The 23,955-nt window shown below is 38.5% G+C and overlaps 2 protein-coding genes across 16 annotated transcripts in view; one reads left to right on the top strand and one right to left on the bottom strand.

The window, feature by feature from the left end:
- Positions 1-1,416, bottom strand: part of LOC141729572 (uncharacterized) — a 31,141-nt gene extending 29,725 nt beyond the window's left edge. For 9 of the 13 annotated variants that reach the window (XM_074544309.1, XM_074544318.1, XM_074544295.1 and 6 more), the window contains exon 1: positions 408-1,411. In XM_074544309.1, coding sequence (XP_074400410.1) covers positions 408-1,097 — 690 coding nt within the window. In that variant the 5' untranslated portion in view covers positions 1,098-1,411. Of the gene's footprint in view, positions 1-231 lie in introns of all 13 variants that reach the window. The other 4 variants (XM_074544350.1, XM_074544344.1, XM_074544341.1 and 1 more) reach the window with 4 other exon arrangements.
- PRP4K (pre-mRNA processing factor kinase PRP4K) lies at positions 474-22,989 on the top strand. Of its 3 annotated transcripts, none has more exons than XR_012581022.1 (16): positions 474-632; positions 4,358-5,551; positions 8,409-8,582; positions 8,914-9,069; positions 9,791-9,872; positions 11,409-11,619; positions 14,009-14,082; positions 15,456-15,546; positions 15,921-16,068; positions 17,299-17,436; positions 18,634-18,787; positions 19,504-19,618; positions 20,104-20,255; positions 20,712-20,798; positions 21,457-21,734; positions 22,095-22,989. XR_012581022.1 is itself a non-coding variant. In XM_005481699.4 (15 exons), exons 1-15 carry the CDS (start codon positions 595-597, stop codon positions 21,658-21,660), a joined length of 3,018 nt encoding a protein of 1,005 aa, XP_005481756.1. In that variant the 5' UTR covers positions 474-594; the 3' UTR covers positions 21,661-22,989. The 3 variants fall into 3 exon arrangements, 1 of the variants encoding a protein (XP_005481756.1); XR_003382780.2 differs by having other exon boundaries at positions 21,457-22,229; positions 22,738-22,989; XM_005481699.4 differs by having other exon boundaries at positions 21,457-22,989.
- The last annotated feature ends 966 nt before the right edge of the window (positions 22,990-23,955 follow it).

Raw genomic sequence — 23,955 nt, 5'->3', positions numbered from 1 at the left:
AGGAGTGATTTTAAATCTAATACTTATTTTAAAAGGCGAGAACGCTGGTGAGAAACCCGCCCCCTCCAGCCCAGGAGCCGCCACCGTAGCGCAGCCAGCCCCAGCCCCGAATCCCAGCGAGCCCTTCCCTCAGCCCGGCACAGCCAGGCCGAGCCGGGAAAGGCAAATTAAGCAGAGAGACGTCTTTCTACAGGACCACAGCATTACAGAACGGCTTGGGTTGGAAGGGACCTTAAAAACCGCCCAGTTCCAAACCCCTGCCATGCGCAGGGATACCCTTCTACGGGACCAGGCTGCTCCGAAAGCTCCCAAGGATGGGGCATCCACAGCTTCTGTGGGAAACGTGTTCCTCTGTCTCAGGGCGCTCACGGCGAAAAGGTCCCTCCCAATCCCTCATCCAACCCCACCGATTCCCAGCCGGACCCCTTCCCGCCGGATCCGTTCCCGCCGCCGCCGCCCTCACAGGCGGGGTGAGGGGCGGAGCCTCCGCCGCGCTCCCAGCCCCGCGCGCGGGGTTCACTTCCGGCCCCGCGTCTCCCCCCGCCCCCTCCCAGCGGCGGCGGCGGCGGCAGCGAAGGAGTTCGGAAGTTCAAAATGGCCGCCGCGGCCGAGCCCGAGCAGCGACCGCCCGAGTAAGGACTGGCTGGAGGGGGGAAGGCTGCTCGTTCTGGAGCTTTGGGGAGGAGGAGAAGGGAGGTGGAGGGAGAAGCGCGGGCGAGGGGATTGGGGAGGCGGGACATACACACGGGACGGGGACGACCAGAAGCGGCCCGGGTGGAAGTGGTGAGGGAGGAGGAGGAAGGGGCTATGGAGAGGAGGACGGGGGAAGGCGGCCGCGCCGGGGGAGAGGGGTTGCTGTAGGCGCCGCTGGCCCGCGGCGAGGCGGCCAGGCGGGGCCTGGGGCGCTGGATCGGCCCGTGGATTCGGGAGGGCCGCGCGGGGGGAGGGGGAAGGGAAGCGGCGGCGGGCGCGTGTCCCCGGGAGTCCCGCGTGCGCCTTCCCGCCCTGGGGGTGCTCCCGCCGCGGGGAACCGGGATTGCCGCCGGCCAGCCGGGATTGCTGCCGGTGCGGGGGACGTGGGACGGAGGGATGCGCATCTTCCGCGTGGCTGCGAGGCCGCTGCTGCCCGCCCGGGCGCGCAGGGCTCGGGCATCCCTGAGGCCGATCCGGGCCGGCGCTCCCGGGATCCCCCACGCCGCTCAAAGCGCGCACACCCCCTCCCCACACCCTCTCCGAGCCGGGCCGGGGCTCCGGGCCAGCGGGGCTGCCCTGGGGCCGCCGAGCCGCTGCCCGCCCTGCGGCGAACCCTCCTCCCTCCCGCCTTCCCCCGGGCCCCGGCCGCTCTCGCGGTGTGGAAAGTGCCCGTGCTGGGGGAAGCAGAAAGTGATTTGTTGCCGCCAGCCCCTCCTTCCAGCCCTCGAAATGAGTGGCAAGTGGCGGCTCCCGTTGGGAAGCGGAGATGGAGCTGCCGCCTCCCTGCCGGAACGGGGCTCCCGGGCGTGCGATTTGCAGGCGCCCCGGTTTGTGCCGCGGGGTTTGGGCTTGTCCACACTCTCCTGAGTGAACGCACTCTTCTGGAAATTCTGCTGGGAGTTGACGATCTAATGCTTCCTCTATCGCTCTTCTTTACTGCATTAATATTTTAGCCATATAAACTGCTTTCTGTGTCATTTTCTCCTTAAAAATTGTGATTTGAGGCTTGATTGTATTGTTTATCCTGGGAGTAGAAAACGGGTGAGGAAAAGCAGTGGGAGTATATGTGAGCCGTGTAAAACATATGCTCATGGAGAATAGCGTTTAGTATTGTAGGAAGTTAAGTGATAAGGTAGAAGCTGATGATAGGACTCCTGTATGAAGGAAGAGATGGGTGAAATCGCTGCACATCATTGTGAACTTCCAGTTATTCTCCTTGAATTCAAAAATAGGAAAAAGTAGGGCTATAACAAGTTCATGTCACAGTTTCTCTCTATTTAAAGCCATTAGCACCTAAGCATGTAGACATGCCTCATCACCACCTGAAAAGGCTTTTTCATCCTTGTCATTATATCTCTGAAGCATTTAGTGGAAGTAAAAGTTTATCCACGGTTTGATGAAATTGCTTGAAATAAATGTATTCCCTGTACATGAAGAAAACTTGAACTGTTTCTTGCACATTAATCAACCTGATGTTATTGTTGAGCTACAAAGACAGCTGGCAGCTCTGTTGGCAGCCTGTAGTGGCCTGAGATGCTGCTGTGGTGATGTGTCTTGTCTGGCACCTTAGCTACCAGCTGGCTTTTCCAGAATGTAGGATGAGGTTATTACACAACTCCAAAATACATACAGTAGCAAAATAACTTTCTTAAATATTTTGGTATTTTGCTTTCTGCTGTTAAGAGAAGGAAGGCTTAGCTGGAACTGCTTGAACACATGTAATTTGTATTGTATTTAATATTTTTATAATGTCTTGAAGTACTTTTAATGTGCTAACTGGGGACTTACACAGGATACTGGATCCAACTAAAAGAAATTTTGAAGGGCACATAGTTCTCTTAAAATTCTTCTTGTTACATTTCCCTACTTATGTCACAGATAGTCTTGCTCAGGATGGCAAATCCAAGTTGAAGAAGTTTTGCATTTAATGCTGCTTCTTTTTTAAACTTTTTATAATGCCAAGTGCAAGATTAAATAAGCTCTTTTCAAGCCACTTTTTCCTCCTTTGTTCTGATATTCTTTTATCATAATGGTGTGGAGTGTCAGGGGGTAGCAGTTAAGAAAAACACCTTTCTGTGTGCCTTGAATAAACAGAAGTAGTAATAAAAACATTAAAGACAAGCAGCATTCTGAGTTAAGTCTCTCAATATTTTATATTCTTAACAGTTTGTTCCTTTTGGACATTATTCATTTCATAGCACTAGAGTTTTAAAAAATAATTTTAGCCCATAATTTAGTGTACTTTGCAGAAAAGTCAGCTTTATTTATTAATACAGGAATTTGCCTAACTCGGGCAGGAGAGAGTAAATGTGCACTGCTTGAAGATCCTGTCCTTAATTAGGAAGACACTAATCAAATTCATAGTGAGATGCTGTCCTTTAGGTCTGGCTTAGAACATGTCTGATACATTTATTGGATCAGATGATTGATCTTATTCTTCAGCAACAACTGAGACCAGTAGAGTTCAGAAGATAATTTCCACATTTCTGTGCACATTCACCCCCTGCTCCTGACTGTCATGTTTGGGGGATTTCTTTTCACCTAATGAGGCTTAGTATACAGCAAAGAGCTATGTTTAAGTTATTAAAGTGGCAACTTGTAAATTTCAAAGCTGTTGTTTAGATGGGGTGAGTTTGTAGAAAAATGAACTCTGGCACCTGTAATATTTCAGAAGGCAAATGTCTGTATTAACAGACAGTAACTTAATTGGTGTTCTGAAGGAGATCAGGAGGTATTTGCTCAACATTGCAAAAACCTCTATTGCTAAGCCAGTTTCAGTGGCTATGGAAGATAATACCAGGAAATCTGTAACATCAGGACTGAATTTTATATTTTTTAAAGATACTGTTTGGAGAAATTATAGTTAATTGAAAATATTTTTCTTAGAAGAAACTGTATGTCTTTAATAACCTGCTGTAGACTTAGTTTCAGCAGTTTTGGTCAATGGCATTTTACAGGTGTCAAGATTACCACATTTTTTTGAAGCTACTAATCTGCTGCATACTATCATAAAGCTGCTCTGAAATTAGACTTCCTTAATTTGTCCCATTCCTCAGCAGTGTTTCTTGTATTGCATAAATAATATAAATCTGTAAGAACATTTCTTGAACTTCTAACAGGTGTGTACACTTAGAGAAAAGAATTGCAGCTAAGAGAGTCAGCTCTGGGTGAGATTTTGCAAGAAAGTTTCGTAAGGTGGTCAGCATCATACCTTGAAAAAAATTTTGATCTTTGGAGCACAACTGTTTTCTGCCACTTGAAAATACTTGTAAAAGCATAGCTTGGGTTAGGCATTGGAGTGGAGCAGAAAGTGACATAGATGATGGTGTAGTACTGACAAATAAATATTCAGCACTGGGTATGCTGTTAACAGATGGGTCAGAATTGAATGTAAAGGTGTAAGCATGGATTCCATCCGCACTTTTGGTTTTGTCAGTGCGTTTGCTGCCTGTTCCTTCTGTACTGCTTCCTTCTGCAGCCATAGCTGTCTGTTCCTGAGGAAGTGTATCTGCTCTTATAACTTACTTAAATTACTGGCACATTTTTAATTCTCCAAAGGTAAGTGAATAAATGCCAGTTAGTTTCTATCATAAAAGGCTGTCTATTTAACAGGAGATAAAGGACTACAGTGAGTTTATAGTACTGATCTCTTTGTTTCTTGCAGGGTTGAGGATGCTGAGGCATCTGAGAAAAGTGTGAATGAAGAAAATGGGGAAGTGTCAGAGGCAGACCAACCTCAGAACAAGCACAGCAGACACAAAAAAAAGAAACACAAACACAGAAGTAAACACAAGAAACACAAACATTCTTCAGAAGATGACAAGGACAAAAAACATAAACACAGACACAAACATAAGAAACATAAATGGAAAGAGGTGGCTGATGCCTCTGACAAAGAAGATGGACCAGCTAAAAGAACTAAAATTGATTTTTTGGCTCCTCTGGAAGACTTAGAGAAACAAAGAGCATTGCTGAAAGCTGAACTTGAAAATGAATTAATGGAAGGAAAAGTCCAGTCCGGGATGGGATTAATATTACAAGGTTATGAGTCAGGATCTGAAGAAGAGGGGGAGATTAATGAAAAAGCACGAAATGGAACAAGACCTACAGCAAAGTCAAATACTAAGGGGAAATTAGAACCTGTGGACAATAAAACTAGTTCCAAGAAATCAAGTAAGAGTGAATCAAAAGAAAGGACTAGGCACAGATCTGACAAAAAGAAATCCAAGGCAGGAGTTGATGGAGTAAAAGAGAAGACTACTAGAAGCAAGTCAAAAGAAAGGAGGAAATCCAAAAGTCCTTATAAGAGAAGTAAGTCTCAAGATCAGACAAGGAAATCTAGGTCTCCAATACTTAAGAGGAGATCTCAGGAGAAAAACAGAAAGTCTAAATCTCCTCCAGAGGATAGAAATAAGGCTGATGATAAAAGTAAATCGAGAGACCGCAGAAAGTCTCCAGTTGTAAATGAAAGCAAAAGCAGAGATCGTGGTAGAAAATCTAAATCTCCAGCAGAACTAAGAAGCAAATCCAAAGATAGAAGATCACGGTCCAAAGATAGAAAACCTAGGAGATCAGAGACTGACAAAGAAAAAAAGCCAATTAAATCTCCGTCTAAAGATGCTTCTTCAGGGAAAGAAAACAGGTCCCCTAGACGGCCTGGCCGCAGCCCAAAGGGGAGAAGCTTATCTCCCAAGCAGCGTGAGAAGTCCAGAAGGAGCAGATCCCCTCTCTTTAACGACCGGAGATCGAAACAGAGCAGGTCCCCCTCTCGAACCCGCTCTCCGGTTAGAAGAGTGAGGAGCAGATCAGCAGAAAGAAAAAGGAGAGAATCAGAAAGGAGGCGTCTTTCTTCTCCCAGGTAACTTAAAGTGTTGTGAGCCACCGCAAAAATGTGGTAGGGGATGAACTATCTGCTAGTTTGGAGTTTATCTCCTCATTTTGTTCAGAAAATAGGTATTAAAAAAGGTACTCAGTTCATTGTATCATGAGCTTCCTTTGTATGTATTCATGGTTTTTTTTAAGGACTATTTTTCTCAGCTGTCAGAGGTGCAAATTCATCTTGTGGTTGTTAAAGTGCTAAGTTATTTGTTGCTCACACTCTTACTGGGAACAAGTTTTGTAACTGTATTCTTCTGTTTAATCAGAATTTGGCTACTATTTTGATTCTTTGTCAGTAGTTTTGTTGCTTTCTGAAACTTCTGTGGAGTGACAATCCTCTTCAAGTGTTACATATTAGTGTTGGCTGAAAGTGGGTAAAATTAACCCCTCTTTCCCCTCAGGAAAAGCCCTTATGATAGAGTCAGTATGTGTGAAAGTAAGCCAATTTTTATATCAAGATATTCTTCTCAGAGTTGTTTTTTTTCCTTCAAAATATGGTGGGTTTTATTTGCTAGTGGAATGGTAATGTTGCTTTGTTATTGGACTGCCATATGTAATTATCATCTTTTGCATACACTTAAAGGAGAAGGATGGATAACTCTTTATTGTATTGGTATAGTCTTGGCATTTTTTAAAAAATATTTAGCCTATGAAAGCAGTTACCTTGAAATTTGAATGCTAATAATGCCTGGGTGGTGAGTTTCCAAGAAGAGAACAATATGAGTGTACACGTTTTTGGAAGTTAATTCATTGGCTGTAAGAAGTTTAAGAGTTAGAAAAGTTTAGATTTTCTACCACGATTTTAAAATTACAAATTTAAAACTTTGTATCTGGGGGTTTAGTTTCACCCAGGCTGAGAACTAAGAAATATGAATTTTAGAATGAATTGGAACCACAAAGCTTAGTGAATAGGCACCTAAAAGTGTGAAAGTTTCAGCCTGAATCACTGAAGGTTACTCTGGTTTCGGGTACGGGCTATCTTTGGGCAGTTTGGAGAGTGGCCCCAGTGATGCCAACACGATCAAGCGAGAATTGTAAATGCTGTCAGTTTATCAGGAATGTGTCGGCCCAACCACTGAGTGTTTCTGGCATAGTAGTTGACTTTTCCTCTGCAACGTTTTGCATCTTTCAGTTTTCATTTTTCTTGACAGCTTGCATTGCAGCCAGCTTGAATGGGTTGTCTAGACACCTATTTCAAGTGATGCATGTGTCTAGAATTTTGCTGTCAAAGTCATACTTCTGTAACTGCGTGGTGAGCAGCATGTGAGTGGGGGACTACTAAAATATTTTCTGCTGGAGGTGTTTGCAGATCAGCAGGAATAATCTTTCCTTGTAAGACATCTAAATTAATTCCACCTGTGTTCGGGGTTTAACTACTTGTAATTACTCAAACTGCCAGAGAATTTCAGGAGCTTTAATGAGCAGTTTTAACAAAAACAAAAATCCTTGTAATTTCATTTTTCAAGTTTGTTTCCAGTATTCTAATCTTGTAAGACACTTCTCAGGTCTTTGACTGAAGTTACTCATTATGTGATGTTACTATGAATTTTTAATCATCTTCCACTTTTTATCTCACCCTTGTGATCTCTGAACTAATTTATTTTTTGTGACAGATATTGTGATTAGATTTTGGCAGTACAATGGCTCTGTTAGTCAGGAAGCCTGGAACTCTTCATCCTGTGCCTTTTTATGTAATATTGTTCACAGGAATGTAATATAAATTAATTGGGCTAAAGATATTGGCCTGTTCCAGCATTTGAGTGCAGTAATTCCTTGTAGAAACTGCCAGTACTCTGCATAGGCATAAATTTTCATTTTGCCTCACTGTTTACTACTTTTCATCAGTTCTGTATTATCTGATCATTGTCTCTAGTTAATGTAGCAGTCTCAAAACAAACGAAAAAAAGTCGCAGAATGAGTGGAATTAGTTTTCAGACCTAAGATATTTTGTTCATTGATGAGATAGAACCCCTGTTATTCTAAGTTGTTCCAACTTAATTAAAAAAAAAAAGGAGCGGGGAAAAAAAGAGTAGCAACATTTTCTTTGAAATAGGGTGAAACTATTGTCCGATTGCTAATGCAGCTTCGTAAGAGTAGTTGTTAAATTTATATTCTTTCTAGTTTTTAACTGACCTCTTGCTGTCATGCAGTTAAGCTTTATAATCCCATCAAGGATTTTTTTTCCTTGAATAATTATGAGAATAATCTGTTTAAGCAAGAATAAAGACATTTTGAGGAGTGTATATAGTATCAGACTTGAATTATTTTTTAATTTGAGAAGGGATAGTTTAGATTTTAGTTAAGAATTCTAGTTTTCATCTGTTGTTTTAGAATGTGTGAAATGTTGAAGCCATGCACTTGTAGTGCCCAAACTGAAACAGCCATTGTTGTCAGTCCTGTGAAATAGCATGATCCTAAGCCTAAATTTCAATAGCATGGTGGGAAGTTGGTGAACTAATTCTCAAGAATAAGAGTTTGGGGTTTATGTATTGTTTCAGTACTGTGGCTGGTAAACATGAAAACAGGCCACTATTTATGTCAGACCTAAACAAAAGCTTTGTTTTAAAACCTCTCTTAGCTTGTTGGTAGTAATTAATGAGCTGTTTCCAGACTTGTCCTGAGCTAGAGCTCTGCATGGGCGCACACTTCCCAGGGTGGGGAGGGACACACAGGAAAGGCAGCCGGCTCTGCTGGCTACTTATCCATCCCTCCCTCAGAAGCCCATCTGGTGGTCCCTCACCTGCAGTAAAATTTTCAAGTGAGTTTTTAGAGGGAATAATTTATTTGTTTTCAGCTTGCTCCTGATTTTTACTACCACTCTCTTGCTCTGTTTTAAGAACACGGACCAGGGATGACATTTTGTCCAGGCGTGAAAGATCCAAGGATGTCAGCCCACCCAGCAGATGGTCCCCGTCCAGGAGAAGATCTCGGTCCCCCATTAGGAGGAGGTCTCGAACGCCCCTTCGGCGCAGCCGATCTCCCAGGCGGCGCAGCAGATCTCCTCGGAGGAGGTAAGGACACCCTGAGATGTTAAGTGTATTTTGTAAGATATTACAGGAAGAATAAGTATTGCTATCATATGTGTAAAGAGACCATGTTTGGTTTTTTTTGTCCATATTAATATGTGCTAGCACAGTTAAATTCATTTTGTCCTCCATTAATGAAATTGTTTCATTACTTGGAATATTTAATGTCTTACTTTTCTGAAAAGATTTTCCTAGATTGTTTTTCTTAAACAATTTTCCTAGGAATCCTTAGGAATCTTTCCTAGATTCCTAAGATTGTTTTTCTTAAAAACAATCCCCCAGTCCAAAATCCGAATCTCTTGTTTTTATCAAACAGGGATAGAGGCCGGAGAAGTAGATCTCGCCTTCGAAGGAGGTCCAGGTCACGTGGTGGCCACAGACGTCGGAGCAGAAGCAAGGTTAAAGAAGACAAATTTAAAGGTAGTCTTTCTGAGGGCATGAAAGTTGAACAGGAGTCTTCATCTGATGAAAAGTAAGACTATATTTCTAACTTACACTGATTATTTATAATCTGCAGTTCCATTGATTCCAAAAATGAACTTAACATTTATCTTGATGCGGTAGTTTTGAGTTGTCACTTAAAACCATAATCATGTCTTTGTACTTGTGTTCTTGTCCAATTACTGTTGTGAGAATCTGAAAAACTTGGGAATATGCAAAAAATACCAAGACCTGTTGGCTAGTGGGCAGACCTGTGGGGAGGATGTATCATTAGGTTTTTAAATTCAACCTGATCAGGATATTTTGAAAACTTTTGGCCTGCTTGCTAAAGCTTACTGCTTGAGGAAAAGCTTTAATAGCTGAAAAGATTAACTGCTGTCTGCAAATTGTGTTTATATTTCTTAAACCTCTGCCTATTTAAGAGTATGCATTCTTAATGAAGTTATTAAGGAAAAATGCTGCAGTGAAAAGGAACAAGGATTTTTTGTTTGTTGTGTTTTAGAAGAGGGTTGTTAATTGTTTGCAATTAAAAATAGAACGCAGAAAGTCTCAATGAGATACCAAGAGATAAGTTTTTCTTTGTAAGGAAATGTAAATATATGCAGTGGGATATGCTGCATAGCTTTCTGAGTCATTTGAACAGCTATTGTTTAATATATTCTGTGCTTTATATGCCAAGCAACTGCACTTGGTAAAATTCAGTAGATAATTGTATGTTTATGAAGTCATATTAAAAAATCGTATTTTTGTAGTCTTGAAGACTTTGATTTGGAAGAAGAGGATGAAGAAGCAGAGATAAGACAAAGGAGATTACAGCGACAAGCAATTGTTCAGGTACATGGTTACAGGAACTGACTGATTCTGTGTTTGTAGTGTAAAATGTCAGGGTAATGGAAGGCTCTTTGCCTATTGCTGAATTGCAATAGTAATGCCTGTTGCTGTATTTTTCCAGTTAGTTCATCGTAAATGTTAGTCTCTCTTAAACTCTATCCTTCTGTTGTCACAGCATTGCTTTTAAAACTGGAATGACTCTTCTGTGAGTCATTTTTTGCTATAGTTAAACATTCTCTGATGGTCTTAAGGCATGTTAAAAATGTTCTTCAGTTACCTTTTTCTGTAGGTTTTCTCTGTAGCTGTATCACTGATACAACATCATCAGTGTAACAGTAAGTTGTATGTCAATTAACCTAACCTGGTCAGTTTGTTTCAAGTAGAAGTTGTCCTTGTCGATTTCCAAAATTAGATAAAGCCACTGTCATGTTGTCCTCCCTAAAAGTACCTGTGAGTTGCATGAACTTCATACTCCAGTAACAAGGTACCAGTAATCACAAGGGTAATGTGTGATCAAAACTCCTGAAAGAAGCTGTGGCCAGAGGGGGTGTCACTGTACAGTACGAGTCAGCAATCTCTTTTCAAAGGTGGGATTTGGCACACAGTTAGAACATTGTAAGCAAAATGCTGTAGTGTATTTATGTAGTATCATGTACAAAATTACTGGCTTTGATGTAGTGCTTATTTTAAATAGCACTAAAAATACTGTTCATGGTTTTATGCAAAGCCCATTGTAAAATTCTTCAGAACTATGACTGAGCCAAATCATATAAATTCTTTTTAAAGACTGGTTACACCTGATGTTGGTGCAGGCTGGAAGCAAATTGCAGAGCTGAATTCCCTAAATGGAAAAACCTCTGCTTGTGTGATTGAATAGTTCAACCTGGACAGCTGAGTGGTAGCAGCATTTCTTCATCTTGATTTTTACCTTTTGGGATAGGAAGTGAGGTCTGTATAATTTCATAGTACCTAAGGGTGACAAAAATTGGAGAGATGATGTTTGAAGTTTTTTAATGCTTCAGAAATTTTTCAACACGAATGAATAAATAGGATTTATAGTTCACATTAAAAAGACTGAATCTAAAGGCTACTTTTCTGTACCATAACACTAATAAAACTGGGAAATATTCTAGAATGTAGGATATAAAATAAGTAATTTTTCATCCAAGACTGTATTTCCATGTTTCTGTGCCAGGATGGTTTAGTAATGAATTTGTTACTGCTCACATTTTGTTGTGCATAACTAAATAGTTAATATTCATTAATAATCTGTTTTTACAGAAATGTAAAGACCTAAAGAACACACATTAATATTTCAGTCTTATGGTCTGGACTGTGATGCATTGTGACAAATTGAATTTTCAGAAGTTATATCCCATTCTGAAAATAATCTGTTGTCTTTACAGACATAAGTGACTATGAAAGCAAAGATTAATGTTTCAGCTGAAAGCTCAAACCATTGAAGGGGTGGATATGAAAATGTTTCCATTGTGATAAATTGTAACAAACAGTGAGATTAAAAAGTAAATTTCTTTTTAGAAATACAAAGGCCAGGCAGAAGACAGTAACATATCTGTACCATCTGAGCCGAGCAGCCCTCAGAGCAGCACGCGCAGTCGCTCCAATTCTCCTGACGACATCCTAGAAAGAGTCGCTGCTGATGTTAAGGAGTACGAACGGGAAAATGTGGACACATTTGAGGCATCAGTGAAAGCCAAGCACAACCTCATGACAGTTGAACAGAACAATGGTAAGATTCTGAAATCTCTCAAGTGCTATTTATGAAAGCTCAGACACTTGGCTTAGTTTACTTATGTACTTCCAGACTAGGAAGTAGATTGACTTTTTGGATGGAATCTGTGCATGTTTTTGCAAATATTATGGTGCTTAAAACATAGCATTAAAATAAGGCTTCCTCATTAGGAAGGATAATGAGTGGAACACGTTCTCTGCATTTCTGGTAACTCTTAACACAATTTGTGCTTTACATTTGGAAGAGCAAACAAGGATATCTATCTATATGGTTAAGAATTACCCTTCCAAATTTTTCTTTTCTCTCAGGCAAGTTGTTTTCTTAGAAGCTTAGTATAGTCCTAGACTTTATTTTGTGAGGGTTGGAAATCAGCCTCCTTTTTTATACCTTTTTTTGGTCAAAGCCACTTTTACAGAAGACTATAGGTGCGTCTGTAGTAATTTAGAATGATTAAAGCTTTTGGGAGTCATTGTTAGTACGTCCATTTTAGCAGCATAGCTAATTGCTCAAATGGGTCTTTTCTTTCTCTTCCCCCCATCGTGTACTCTGTTGTACAGCCATGTTGAAATGAAATAAATTTTGATAAAAACCTGCCTTTTGCCAGCTGCAGCAAAAGGAGCATGGTAGATCTCCCAGCACACCCTGTAGTATTGAAAGGTGTGCTGCTTTTTTGTTGTCTTTTGAAAGTGGATTACTCTAAATCTTCCAAGTAGTGAGAGGGGTGTGCAGTTGCTGTGTGGTTCTATTTGAGCTAGTTGAAGGTGCTCTGGTTTCTCTCTATGGTTTAATTGCAATTGCAGTGTTTAACGAGGGCTGGGAGCCTGCCCAGCCCCTCTGAGGGACAATTGCAGTTAGCTTGGATTTCTTGTCCTGTGCCACACCTATCTTTGGGGGCTAAATACGCTGTCTCTAGTGGATGCTTCTCTTCAGAGTAATAAAGCTGCATCTCTTTGGGACTGCTGTACTGCTCTGTAGTTTATCCTGGCGTTCCCTAGAGCCATATATTTTCAGATTGTTCTCCTGCAACATTGGTGAAAAGAGCTGTGTTAGAGCTTTCTTTGCATACCACAAGTTTAGGTTTATGATGTCTAAGAGACAATGTGTTTTTCCTATTTTGTCAAAGCATGTACTGCTCTAATTTTGTCTATTAAAGCATATGAAAATTTAAGTCTTAACTACGTAGGCATTCTCCCTATGTAAAAAAGTTTTTTAAAGTTACATTCACATCTGGGTGGTAGGATTCTGTGTTGGAGGTGGCTGTAACAACAGCTGAAACCAGTGGGTTATCTTCCTCTGTAAGAGTAAATTTTTATTTCTATCCTGACCTCTTATAGGGCCAGAGTAGTAAGTTGCTAAGGAACTAGTCAATAACTCATTGTAGCCCAGTACAGGTAACTGGAACTAAGGAAAGCTTGAGGAAGTTTCTAGGAGAGTCTGCAGCTCAAAAGAGTGGCACTAACTGCCTCCCCATAAGTGTCAGGTGACAGTTCTGTACCTTGAAACAGTGGTATCAGCATGCTGGATGATTTTTTATGCTGTCAGATTTTAGTCTGGTTATTTGGTATGGAAGGGGTTTGGCATCACGAGATCTGAAGCCTCCAAGCTGAATTAACTTTATTTTTCTTCATTGCATAGTGAAGGGAGGGTCTCCAGTTTACCATGTTCATGGAGGGCTGCCATAATGTGTGCATGAATGAAATAGTTTGAAGTTTGCTTGCTTTTACTAATGTGTACTTAATTTATATTTCTTTGCTTTTATCTTATCAACCAAGTAAAATGTCTTTGGGATTTAAAGATGATTAAAAGGTGAGAAAGGGATTATCTTGCCCATAACAAAACTGTTTCTCTTTAACACAATAGTAAACATTGTGTTTGACAAAAAGCTGTACGCTGGGTCCTTTTTAGCAGGGTTGGAGAAAATGTTTTCCAAACAAAGAATTTCTGGGCTTTACAACTTTGGCTTTTGGTAAAATATCTCATGATTAGCAGAAAAGCCTGAACTTGTATTGAAAACATGACTGTGTTTTTTTATATAGACACATAGTAATTTTATACTTCTTTCTATACCTATATATATATATATAGTCATTATTTGTAGGGAGCATGTAAGTATGTAGTTTTTTCTTTCTGCTATGTTTACTTGAAAGCTATTGCACATAGTTTTTTAAAGAGGTATAAATTTGAGTTGTTTGAAGAACTTAACTAGTCTGAGTTTTATATTCTAGAATGTGAAATGGTATTTGCTAGAAACATTAGTAGAGCTACCTGTTTGCCAATGTACTGATCTTAGACTATGTTGTAAAGATACCATGTGCCAAATTATACTGGCAACAGAATTATCATTTGACATCTTTTTCATGTTGAGTAATCTGAATTTCATTTTAAGGTTCATCTCAGAAGAAGCTGCTAGCTCCCGATATGTTCACAGAATCAGATGATATGTTTGCTGCATACTTTGATGTAGGTAATTCTTGGAGATGAAATGTATGGGGTTTTTTTCTGCTTGATTTTTGCTAGAGTCACTGTCACTTGAGGGTTGTGAGAACTTTGATTTGTAAAAGCATGTGCTGCTAAGTGACTTGTATGTTCTTAATCTTTTGGTCAGCCAAGGCAGGCAAAGTGCTTCTTAATTAATATTTCAGTGAAATAAAACCTGCTGAAATTAGTGGCAGTTTTACAGAGTTAGCAATTGGGGAATTTACCTGCTGTTTGAATACAATGGCACATGGTAAAAACATGAATCTATTTATAAGTTCAGCTTTGTATTATTGTTACCATGTTGCATGCTCTAAATATGAGCTTTTTCCAGAGATTCATGTGTGGTTAATTAAAAAATGTGTAAAATACTGTAATTGGCTAATGACGCTATGTTGGAGTAATCTGGTGGTTTGTTTGGAGATTTTTTGGCATGAAGAGATACATTTCCTGGTTTTACTTTAACACTTTTTCATTAGCTTTTCTCTAAATATGCTGCAGTGACCCTCAGATATTGGCAGTCCAGTGACTACTTTCGAGACTTTATGTGCCACTCTCTATAAATCCTCTGTGTTGTAGCTGATGCACAACACTGAGAAATAACTAAAGAAATTTCTTCTTAACTTAAACCAAAATTAACTGGAGAATTTTTTTGGCAGATATAACACAGGCTATGTATAACTCTGGTATACCTCCGACCTGGAAAAAGATGAATACTTGAAGGGTAGTGTGTGTGTGAGGGTGCATTTTTAGAAGTTCAGAAGTTACAAGTGGGGATTTATGTGGCTTGTAAGTGAGCAGCTCCCCCTTCCAGAAACTGTTGTTCAATTGAAGATAAACTTTACTACTCACTGTTTTGAATTTGTGGTTAAAATACTGTTCAGTCTGTTAAGAGATGTCAACAGCAGTTGTAGAAGTGTTATGGTAGTATGTGTAACAGTATGAAACAAGTGGCATGTAATGAACAGAAATTCAGAGCTTAAACAGTTGTGCTTTCCTTGCAAACTGCTGAACTTTTCTTCCATAAACTTACTGTAAATAAGTAGTCCTACTTAGATGGTCCAAAGTGTGCATTCTAATGTGACTTACATAAATTCCTTGTGAGTATTAATAGAAATTTTGCCCATTTATGTTTAATAATAATAATTTTGTTGGTGGATCTCATCCTTTTTCCTTGCATCAGTCTTTAGATACTGGTATGTAAATAACATTAAGTTGTTTCTCTCTCCTGCAAGATAAGTGTGTTTGTGTTGTGGAGAGAACAGTTTTTCAGTAGGGAAAAAGGGCTTTGGGAAGTAAACATCAAAGGAAAATACAGAGCACACAAGCCAAAGCTGTCACTTTTCTTTTTATTTCAGAGTGCTCGTCTAAGGGCTGCTGGGTTTGGAAAAGACTTCAAAGAAAACCCCAATCTCAGGGATAACTGGACAGATGCAGAAGGCTATTACCGTAAGTTGTGTTTGTCTGTCTGCAAGGACAGGTGGAGTGAGGGTGCTGAGTGAGGGTCCTCATGTATAAAAATATTGAAATGTTGTTCTAATGTAGATGTATCCCAGATCCCTCTCTGAGTGTGTAATGTAATGGATGAAACAAGCATGCAGGTCTTAACCTCAGTTTTGAAAGGACTCCAGACTTAGAGACTTACCCTTTGTTCCCCATAATTTCCACAAAGCTAGGTGATACAAAACATTGTACACCATGAAATGAAAGGATCTTGCTATTTGCCCTCATATTTTGTAATGATAGAGAGTGGTTTGTTTTTCTTGAGAAGTTCCATTATGTTAATCCCTTGTAACTTGAACTTGCTTGGTTGTATCCCTCAGGTGTTAATATAGGTGAAGTTCTAGATAAACGTTACAATGTCTATGGTTACACTGGTCAGGGAGTCTTCAGCAACGTGGTGCGAGCCAGGGACATGGCCAGAGCAAACCAAGAAGTAGCAGTGAAAATCATCAGGAACAATGAACTTATGTAAGTAATGGGGCTTTTTGATGGTAATAAAGCATGTGGAATAGTTGGAAGTTTTTCGTAGTGTGATTTGAATCTCCCTGTTTCAAGTGAAGTAACAGATCACAGCTGTGATTCCTGCCTTTTCTGCTAATATGAGCCAGACAATGGGAAGCGCTTCAGGACTATGTACCCACACTTCTTTACAGCTATCACAGCAAGAAGGCTATTTGCATTTTTGTCAGGCACTTTCTCATTTGCAAAACTGAAGGAACACTGATAACAAGAAACAAGGTTGCAGCTAATTATGAGCCCTACATTTCTTGAGGGGGGAGTTATGAAGTGTAAAAATTTTATTTTGATGGACCAAATCTATTTGGCAGGCTGTGGGTTGCATCCCAGTCAATCATCTGCAACTTAAAAAAGATCTTCATAGATGTAATTATTTTTGTATATTTTCTAAACATTTGCATGTATATAAAATACATAGAAAGAGATGGTACTCTCACTGTTGAAATACAAAAATAAAAGAGGTCTTTCAGAATGAGTGAACATTAACAAGTAAGATCTCTTAAACTATGGCATTTGAGGACTTGACTTGTCTACAGTACTTGTTTTCACCATCTGCTGCAGTATTTATGCAGTAATTTCTTGTGTCCTCTTCTGTTAATGACAACTTAAATGAAAATCTTTTCCATGTATTTTACCTTGGAAGTTTTAAAAGTTGTCTTACTGTGTATATAACTGGAATTGTTTTAGTTACATGAATAAGTATCCAGAAAAGTTTTAAAGGCAAAAGGGAGATTGATAAGCTGTTTTAGTTTGGTGAGTTGTATAGGTAATAAGCTTGGATGTGTAATTGAATCCATAGTCAGTTCAGTTTGTCTTTTAATACTGTTGTATGTGTTGAAGCAGTTTTTTAAACAAGTAAACTTCTCAAGTGGGTGATGTTTGAAATTTGTCACGTTACAGGACAAAATCCAGTTTTAGCCTTAGACGCAGCTGAGAATGAGGAAAGAATAATTAGGTTGCAAAGGTACAGTGAACATCCAGGAATTAAATAAACTTACCTAGTGTGTAGTCACTGACAGCAAACCATTGTTGTGATTTTGGTTTTTCAGCTGTGATACATTAAGTATTGACAAGACACTTGTCATTCCTGGATAATTATAGCCACACAAGTGAATGTTTAGATTTAAAAAGATACTAGAATCTAACTGATTTTGTTTCAGAGTCACATTTCTCTGTTTTCAGGCAAAAAACTGGCCTAAAAGAACTGGAATTTTTAAAGAAGCTCAATGATGCTGATCCTGATGACAAGTTTCATTGTCTACGGTTGTTCAGGCATTTCTACCACAAACAACATCTCTGTCTGGTATTTGAGCCACTCAGGTAAGATGACAAATGTTTGGGGTTCTCTGTAAAAGGTAAAGTACTACTGTATGTTCTTTACCTGTCTGGTTTTGGCTGTTGTTGAGATACCTTGTTGAATCTTGTGCCAAGATTCAAGAATGCAAGGAACTTTGAAGCAAAAAAAAAAAATTGTCTGTGGGCACAAATTCAGACTGCTGGACTATTTCTGATTTATTTTTAGCACTGTTGTGAATTTTCTGCCTGGAAAATATTTGAAACAATATAATGTACTAAAGATGGTTCATCTCTCTAGTACTGCTCTTAATGATTTTTTCCTCTTAATGATTTATGTCAGTGTTTCTATTCATTTTCATAATTCTTCATTTTAAGGGTTTGTGTTAAGATGCATTCCCAGAGAGACTGAAGAAATGCTGTACATTCTGTAAAGAGTACACATACAGTAACAGCCTTAGGGAGAAAGCTGTTACAATGATTCTTGCATGCTCACTTTCTGTTCAAGTAATTAGCTCTTGTGACAGGTTGATTGTAGATATTGTTTTATGATCAGATGTGTTAATTGCCTTAGTCCCCATTCCTATTTAGAGACATCAGTTGTTCAAATCCTAAGTTTTTTGTGTATGTCATATTTTAAGTTTTGCCATATTTGGGGTGATAATAAGTTGTATACTACAACAATGCAAATTTTGTGAGATTACTATCATATTTCATTAATAAACTGTAGAACAAATTATTCTCTTGTGCTACACTATCTTGATAACACACTTTTACCTTATTTATGTCCAGTTATTTTTTTTTTCTTGGAATGATGGTCTTTTTATCTGCTGCTTAGGTCACCAAAAAAATCTCAGCTTTTATCTTTTGTGTGGTTCCTTTTTCATTTATTTCTGGAGAAAATTAGTACAAAGGGTTTACGGTTGTTAAGAAAATTCTGTTTGTGTGCAAATAAATCCTCTCATATAAATATTGATAAAAGATATAATCTGAATTAACTAAGTCCAGTGTAGTAAGTAATTACACAGCATAAGACAGATCTGATGACCAGCCTTTTTATTTTAATTCTGTAGCTCACAGAGTGGAATGTTGAATGCTACATTTCTCAAAAAATATGTAAAGCTAACTGGTTTGTTCAAGTTTGTTGTAGAATTTAGGAGATCACTGTCAGTTTTTCTGTTAAGCTTTTTCCAATTATTTTTTTTTCCCCCTTTCCCTTAACAGTATGAATTTACGAGAGGTGTTGAAGAAGTACGGGAAAGATGTTGGGCTGCACATTAAAGCTGTGCGTTCCTACAGCCAGCAGTTGTTCCTGGCCTTAAAACTTCTTAAAAGATGCAATATCCTACATGCAGATATTAAACCAGATAATATTTTGGTAAGTAACAAATAATTAAAACTTTTTTTGCATAGTCTGTAGCGTAAAATGAAGTATTTGAAATTCATATCATTCTGTTAATTTAGGTGAAGTCAAATTTACTGAAAATGTTAAGGGTTCACACTTTGATATAAAATGTTACTGTGGTATAAATAGTAAGAAAGGAATACAACACAGCTTCTAAATAAAATCTTTTTCAAACAAACATTAATCTCCTTCTGTCTTTATAGAAAGCAGACTTTCCAAAGCAGGACATTGTCTTACAGGAGAATTATTTCAAAATTTCCCTTCAAATTTTCCCATCAATAGTTGAGAGATGTTCTTGCTTTCTGCAAAATGGAAGCAGGTTGTTTGAGTCTGAATGGAGATTTTGTTTATGTGAGTGAGATAATGGAGAAAGGTCTTTAATGCCTCTTTTCTGGTAGGGCATGAGAGCTACATCAGAGGAATCCAGTGGTTTCTTTTGGTTTTGTTGGACATCATCCCTGTGACAAACTCAGATTTTTAATTTATCTGAAATGTTTTCTTATTACTATCTCAGCAGTAAAATCTATGTAAGCATGAGATGTGAATAATATCTGGGTCCGCCAAGGATGTTTTGTACATTCTTGAAAAGCACATCAAACTGACTTTTTTTTTTTTGTATTTTGTAGGGTCTGAAGACATTAACTCTCACTTTCATTTTGAGCTAATGGATATTTATGTTTCACTTGCAGGTGAACGAGTCTAAAACGATACTAAAGCTTTGTGATTTTGGCTCAGCTTCACATGTTGCAGATAATGACATCACACCTTATCTAGTTAGTAGATTTTATCGAGCTCCAGAAATCAGTAAGTGCATTTTGAATTAGCTACATCTATCACTTGCCAGCAAGTGCCAGTATTAGCAGATGAAAATTTGACTTGAATTTATTCTCTAGTCTTAGCAAAACATGACTCTGAGAATACAATGGCTGTCAAAAATTCAGACTTTGAAGGCACATCCGTGTGACTCTTGATGTATGTTGGCGATCAGCTCAGTGAGAAGTCATTCTGATGGGTTATAGCTATGTTTCAATTTAGAGGTATTGTTCTGACTTCTTGGATTTTGCACATTTAAAGCTGATCAGTTTAGGTGTTAGGTAAAATCCTCCCTTTCTAAAATAGGGCTACTTCAAAAGCTAAAAGGTTTATGTCCTTCTTTTATGGTAGCTTTTTATTCCCAAGAAGAGTGGCACCAGTATAGTTCACAAATCAGAATTTTTTCATCTATCTGCTTTTGTGATATTATATCAAAGTCTACCTGTATGGAATTAACTGGAATTGCTCTGTTTCAGTTATAGGAAAAATCTATGACTATGGTATAGATATGTGGTCTGTAGGCTGCACATTATATGAGCTTTATACAGGAAAAATACTGTTTCCTGGCAAAACCAATAATCATATGTTGAAACTTGCCATGGATCTCAAAGGAAAGATGCCAAACAAGGTAAGAAAAATAAGTACTTAATATATGAATCTGCTCTAATGTACAGTAGAACGTACAGTCTTTGTTCTCCTTGAATTCTGTTTCTTATCATATACATCTTTCTTTAACAGTAAATAGTAGACTTTGTTCTGACTGTGTAATTTATACTGATTTAAAATCTTATGAAGTGAAAGTATACAGCTTCTTTTTCATAGACTAAGTATAAAGTGAAAACAGAAACCTTCTAATCACTGACCTGAAAAAATGCGTAAGTCAATGAAAGATACTGTGTCCTTTTTCAAAGGGTTTGAACTGTATCTTGGTATTCAATCTCAACACCTCTTCCTGTCCTTTGGGGTTTTTTTAATTGGTATTAAATTACTTATGTTAGCAAATTAATAGACATTGATGTTAATTATGAAATGTGTAAGACACAGAGAACTTGCCTGAAACTCTTGCGTCTTCCTCATTTTCCAGATGATTCGAAAAGGTGTGTTCAAAGATCAGCACTTTGATCAAAATCTCAACTTTATGTATATAGAAGTAGATAAAGTGACAGAAAGGGTAAGTCTAAGTCCTCCATGTGTTGACTAACCCATCACTTTTTCCAAGATTTCATACTACATGGTCTTTCAAATGTACCTTGACTTCCTAATTAAAAACAAGATTTTATAAGCTATTAAAAAGTTCTTTTGCAGCAGTATGGACAGATTACATAGTTATAAAATGGCCAAATAATTTTTTTTCCCTAGGATGTAGGAACACAATTAAGAAAACTAAATTGAATCTGGTAGATATACAGGGTATCTCCATATAATCTGTCCTTAAATTACTAATAAAAGAAATTCTGCCTTTATTTTGTAGAAGGACGTTTTGTATGATACAGTTATATTGTATGAAGTCATTATTAATTTTGATATCATTTTGACATATTATATCTAAGAATCAGAAAATAGTGGTCAGATATGGGAACTTTCCATGTTCTGAGTTATGGGATGTTAGGTTCATGTGTGAACCTGTTTTTGTGGGCTCCCCCTCCCCAGTGTTTCTTCCACTCTTTTCTCGGCACATGACGATTTTGTGAGGCCATGTGGGGGCAGGGTGTTGCTGCTCAGGTTCAAGACAAGCCTGCTGCAAAGCTGCTGCTGAAGCTCTGTAGAAGGGATGGATAAGGGGTTTGTGCATTACTTCTGTTCTACAAGGCTACCATTTCTGTTTGTAGGAGAAGGTAACTGTTATGAGCACCATTAATCCAACCAAGGACCTATTAGCAGACTTGATTGGGTGCCAACGACTCCCTGAAGACCAGCGTAAAAAAGTGCACCAGCTGAAGGACTTGTTGGACCAGATTCTAATGCTAGACCCAGCTAAACGGATTAGCATCAACCAGGCTCTGCAGCACGCCTTCATCCAGGAGAAAATTTAAACCAGATGAAGAAGTTCAAAGGGTTTGATTAATTAAGATACAAAGACTGAAGAAATTTCACAGCAGTTATTAATGTATATAAACATAAATATTTCCCCTGCAAAGTTGAGGAAGAAATGATACATTTGAATTAACATCAAGGCCGATATTTCTTTTAGAAATGTTAGAGTAATTCTGTTTTGTGTCTTATGTGAAAATTTTCACTGTAGAACTGTTTTAATTGCCAAGACTGCACAAAAGTACAATGCTAATGTATATGGTTGCAGTTCGTATATATTATAAAAAGAAAAAAGCATCTGTTATAAAAAAAAAGAAAGAAAAAAAAAAAGAGAGCAGTAATACTGGGTGGTTGATTTGTTTTTAGCAGACTTGGCTTCATTTTTGTCTTTACAAAATGGCCAGCATAAATGCTGTTTATATTCACATTTTCCTAGGTGTGTGTGTGCAGGCCACAGCAGCATGCCCTTGGTGTAGTCAGTGCCGAAGGGGGTCTGTTCCTTCTTGAGCCTGCCCGCAGGGATGGTCTCCTCTTTTAAAGCAGGTTGTGTACAACTTTCAGTACACTGAAGGTAAGCTAACCCATCAACATCACCGGTGTTTAAGCTGTTATTTTACTGGAACAACTGACAAATGAGAGACAATAGCATTGTGGCAGAATTCCCTGCATGTTTGAGAAATGATCTTGTTTTATTTTCTGGCATTGCAACCGTGGCATAGTTACAACTTCTGTTCTGTTCATCACATTTAAAACTGGGAGAGAGCGCACTTGATGGATAGAGCGCCTTCAGTGTACTGTTTCTTATTACTTTAGTTTTTTTAATCAACTTGCTATAGACTTTGTATACATTTTGTTAAATACAGTTCACTATGACATAGAACCAATACTTACAGAAGAGTTTTCATTTAGTAATTACATATGTTGGGATCTCATTTGAAAGACCTTATATCTAAAGGATAGATAGACAACATAATTTTTAACTATTTGTATGTCATTTTGAAAGTGTACTGCTTTATGCTAAAAGTGTTTCATTTGTTCATTGTTTTCATTATTTGTGATCATGTTGTCTTTCAATACAGGCATAAACCTTCCACTCTTGAACAAAGCAGCTGCTTTTTAAAAGCGGTAATTGCTTCTTTACCTTTTATTTCTTTTGTAAATGAAGCTTTTCTTTAAGAAATGTGACTTTAAAGTGTTGTCTCTTGCATAAAACAGTTGACACTTACTTATTGTAAAGTGAAGATTGTTCTGCTGCATGTAAAGTGGACCATGCAGATTTCTGTATGTTTTCAGTATGCATCATTAGATAATAAAGTCTTTTGTGAACAAGGCATTTGTAGCCATTTTTAAAAGAATCTGTCTTCAGTGATGGTAAATCAGGTAATTTTTAAGACCCGCCCCTGCATTTCCAATTAATCATGTAATTAAAGGGATTATTAAATGTTATGATCTTTGGGAGAGCTATAGGCTATATTAATTGGATATATAATTATCACTGCTTAAAAACAAAGCAAAAAACCCTACAGATACTGTCTGTCTGCTTTCATTGTAATGAAATTATTCCTGTAGGACATGGGATTAAATTCAGGCTTTAACTAATGTTTGTGCTGTTTTTCTCACTTTTCCTTTTTGATGGTGCTGAAAGAGAAAAAAGGAAAGCGAGTCACAGGCCACTCAACGCCTACTCCATGGGTCTGATTTGCTGAGACACCAACTTCACCTTCCTAACAAGGTTATTTCTGACAGCATGTGTAGATAAACATTTAGCAACAAGTTAAAAGAGCTTGAGACAATTGAGTTGGTTATACAGGGTGAGGAAAACAGAAACAACCTTTGCAGGTCCATACTGCTGTTTTAATGTTCTCTTTGACAATGTTTAAAAGTTCATCTTTTCATTTTTTTATTAATATATTCTGACAGGCTGTGAAAACCCCACTGGTTTCACGTACTTTATAATACTTTGAACTAAGAAGGATTTTTGTATCCATCTAGGTACATAATGGCAACAGTCATGCACTCTTAGTGCACTCAAGAATGAGGAAAAATGCCACAAAGCAGGTCATTCTGCTGGTGGGGAATACCCCACCGAGGAGGTGTAATGAACTAACTACGAAAACAAGCAGGAGATGGGTGATTTTGTATACCTATTTGGAGCCTTCAACCTGTCTCTTCTCAATTTATACTGTAAAATCCCTAATAGAAACCAACCTCTCCCTATTTCTACATATTGAGGTATCTTTTCCATACAGGAAATGAAAGAAGTTAGCTTTCATGTTTAGTGAAGCACTGGTTGCTTG

Source organism: Zonotrichia albicollis, chromosome 1, assembly GCF_047830755.1.
Source record: "Zonotrichia albicollis isolate bZonAlb1 chromosome 1, bZonAlb1.hap1, whole genome shotgun sequence".
Classification (NCBI taxonomy): domain Eukaryota; kingdom Metazoa; phylum Chordata; class Aves; order Passeriformes; family Passerellidae; genus Zonotrichia; species Zonotrichia albicollis.
This window is presented reverse-complemented; position numbering and strand designations above follow the sequence as displayed.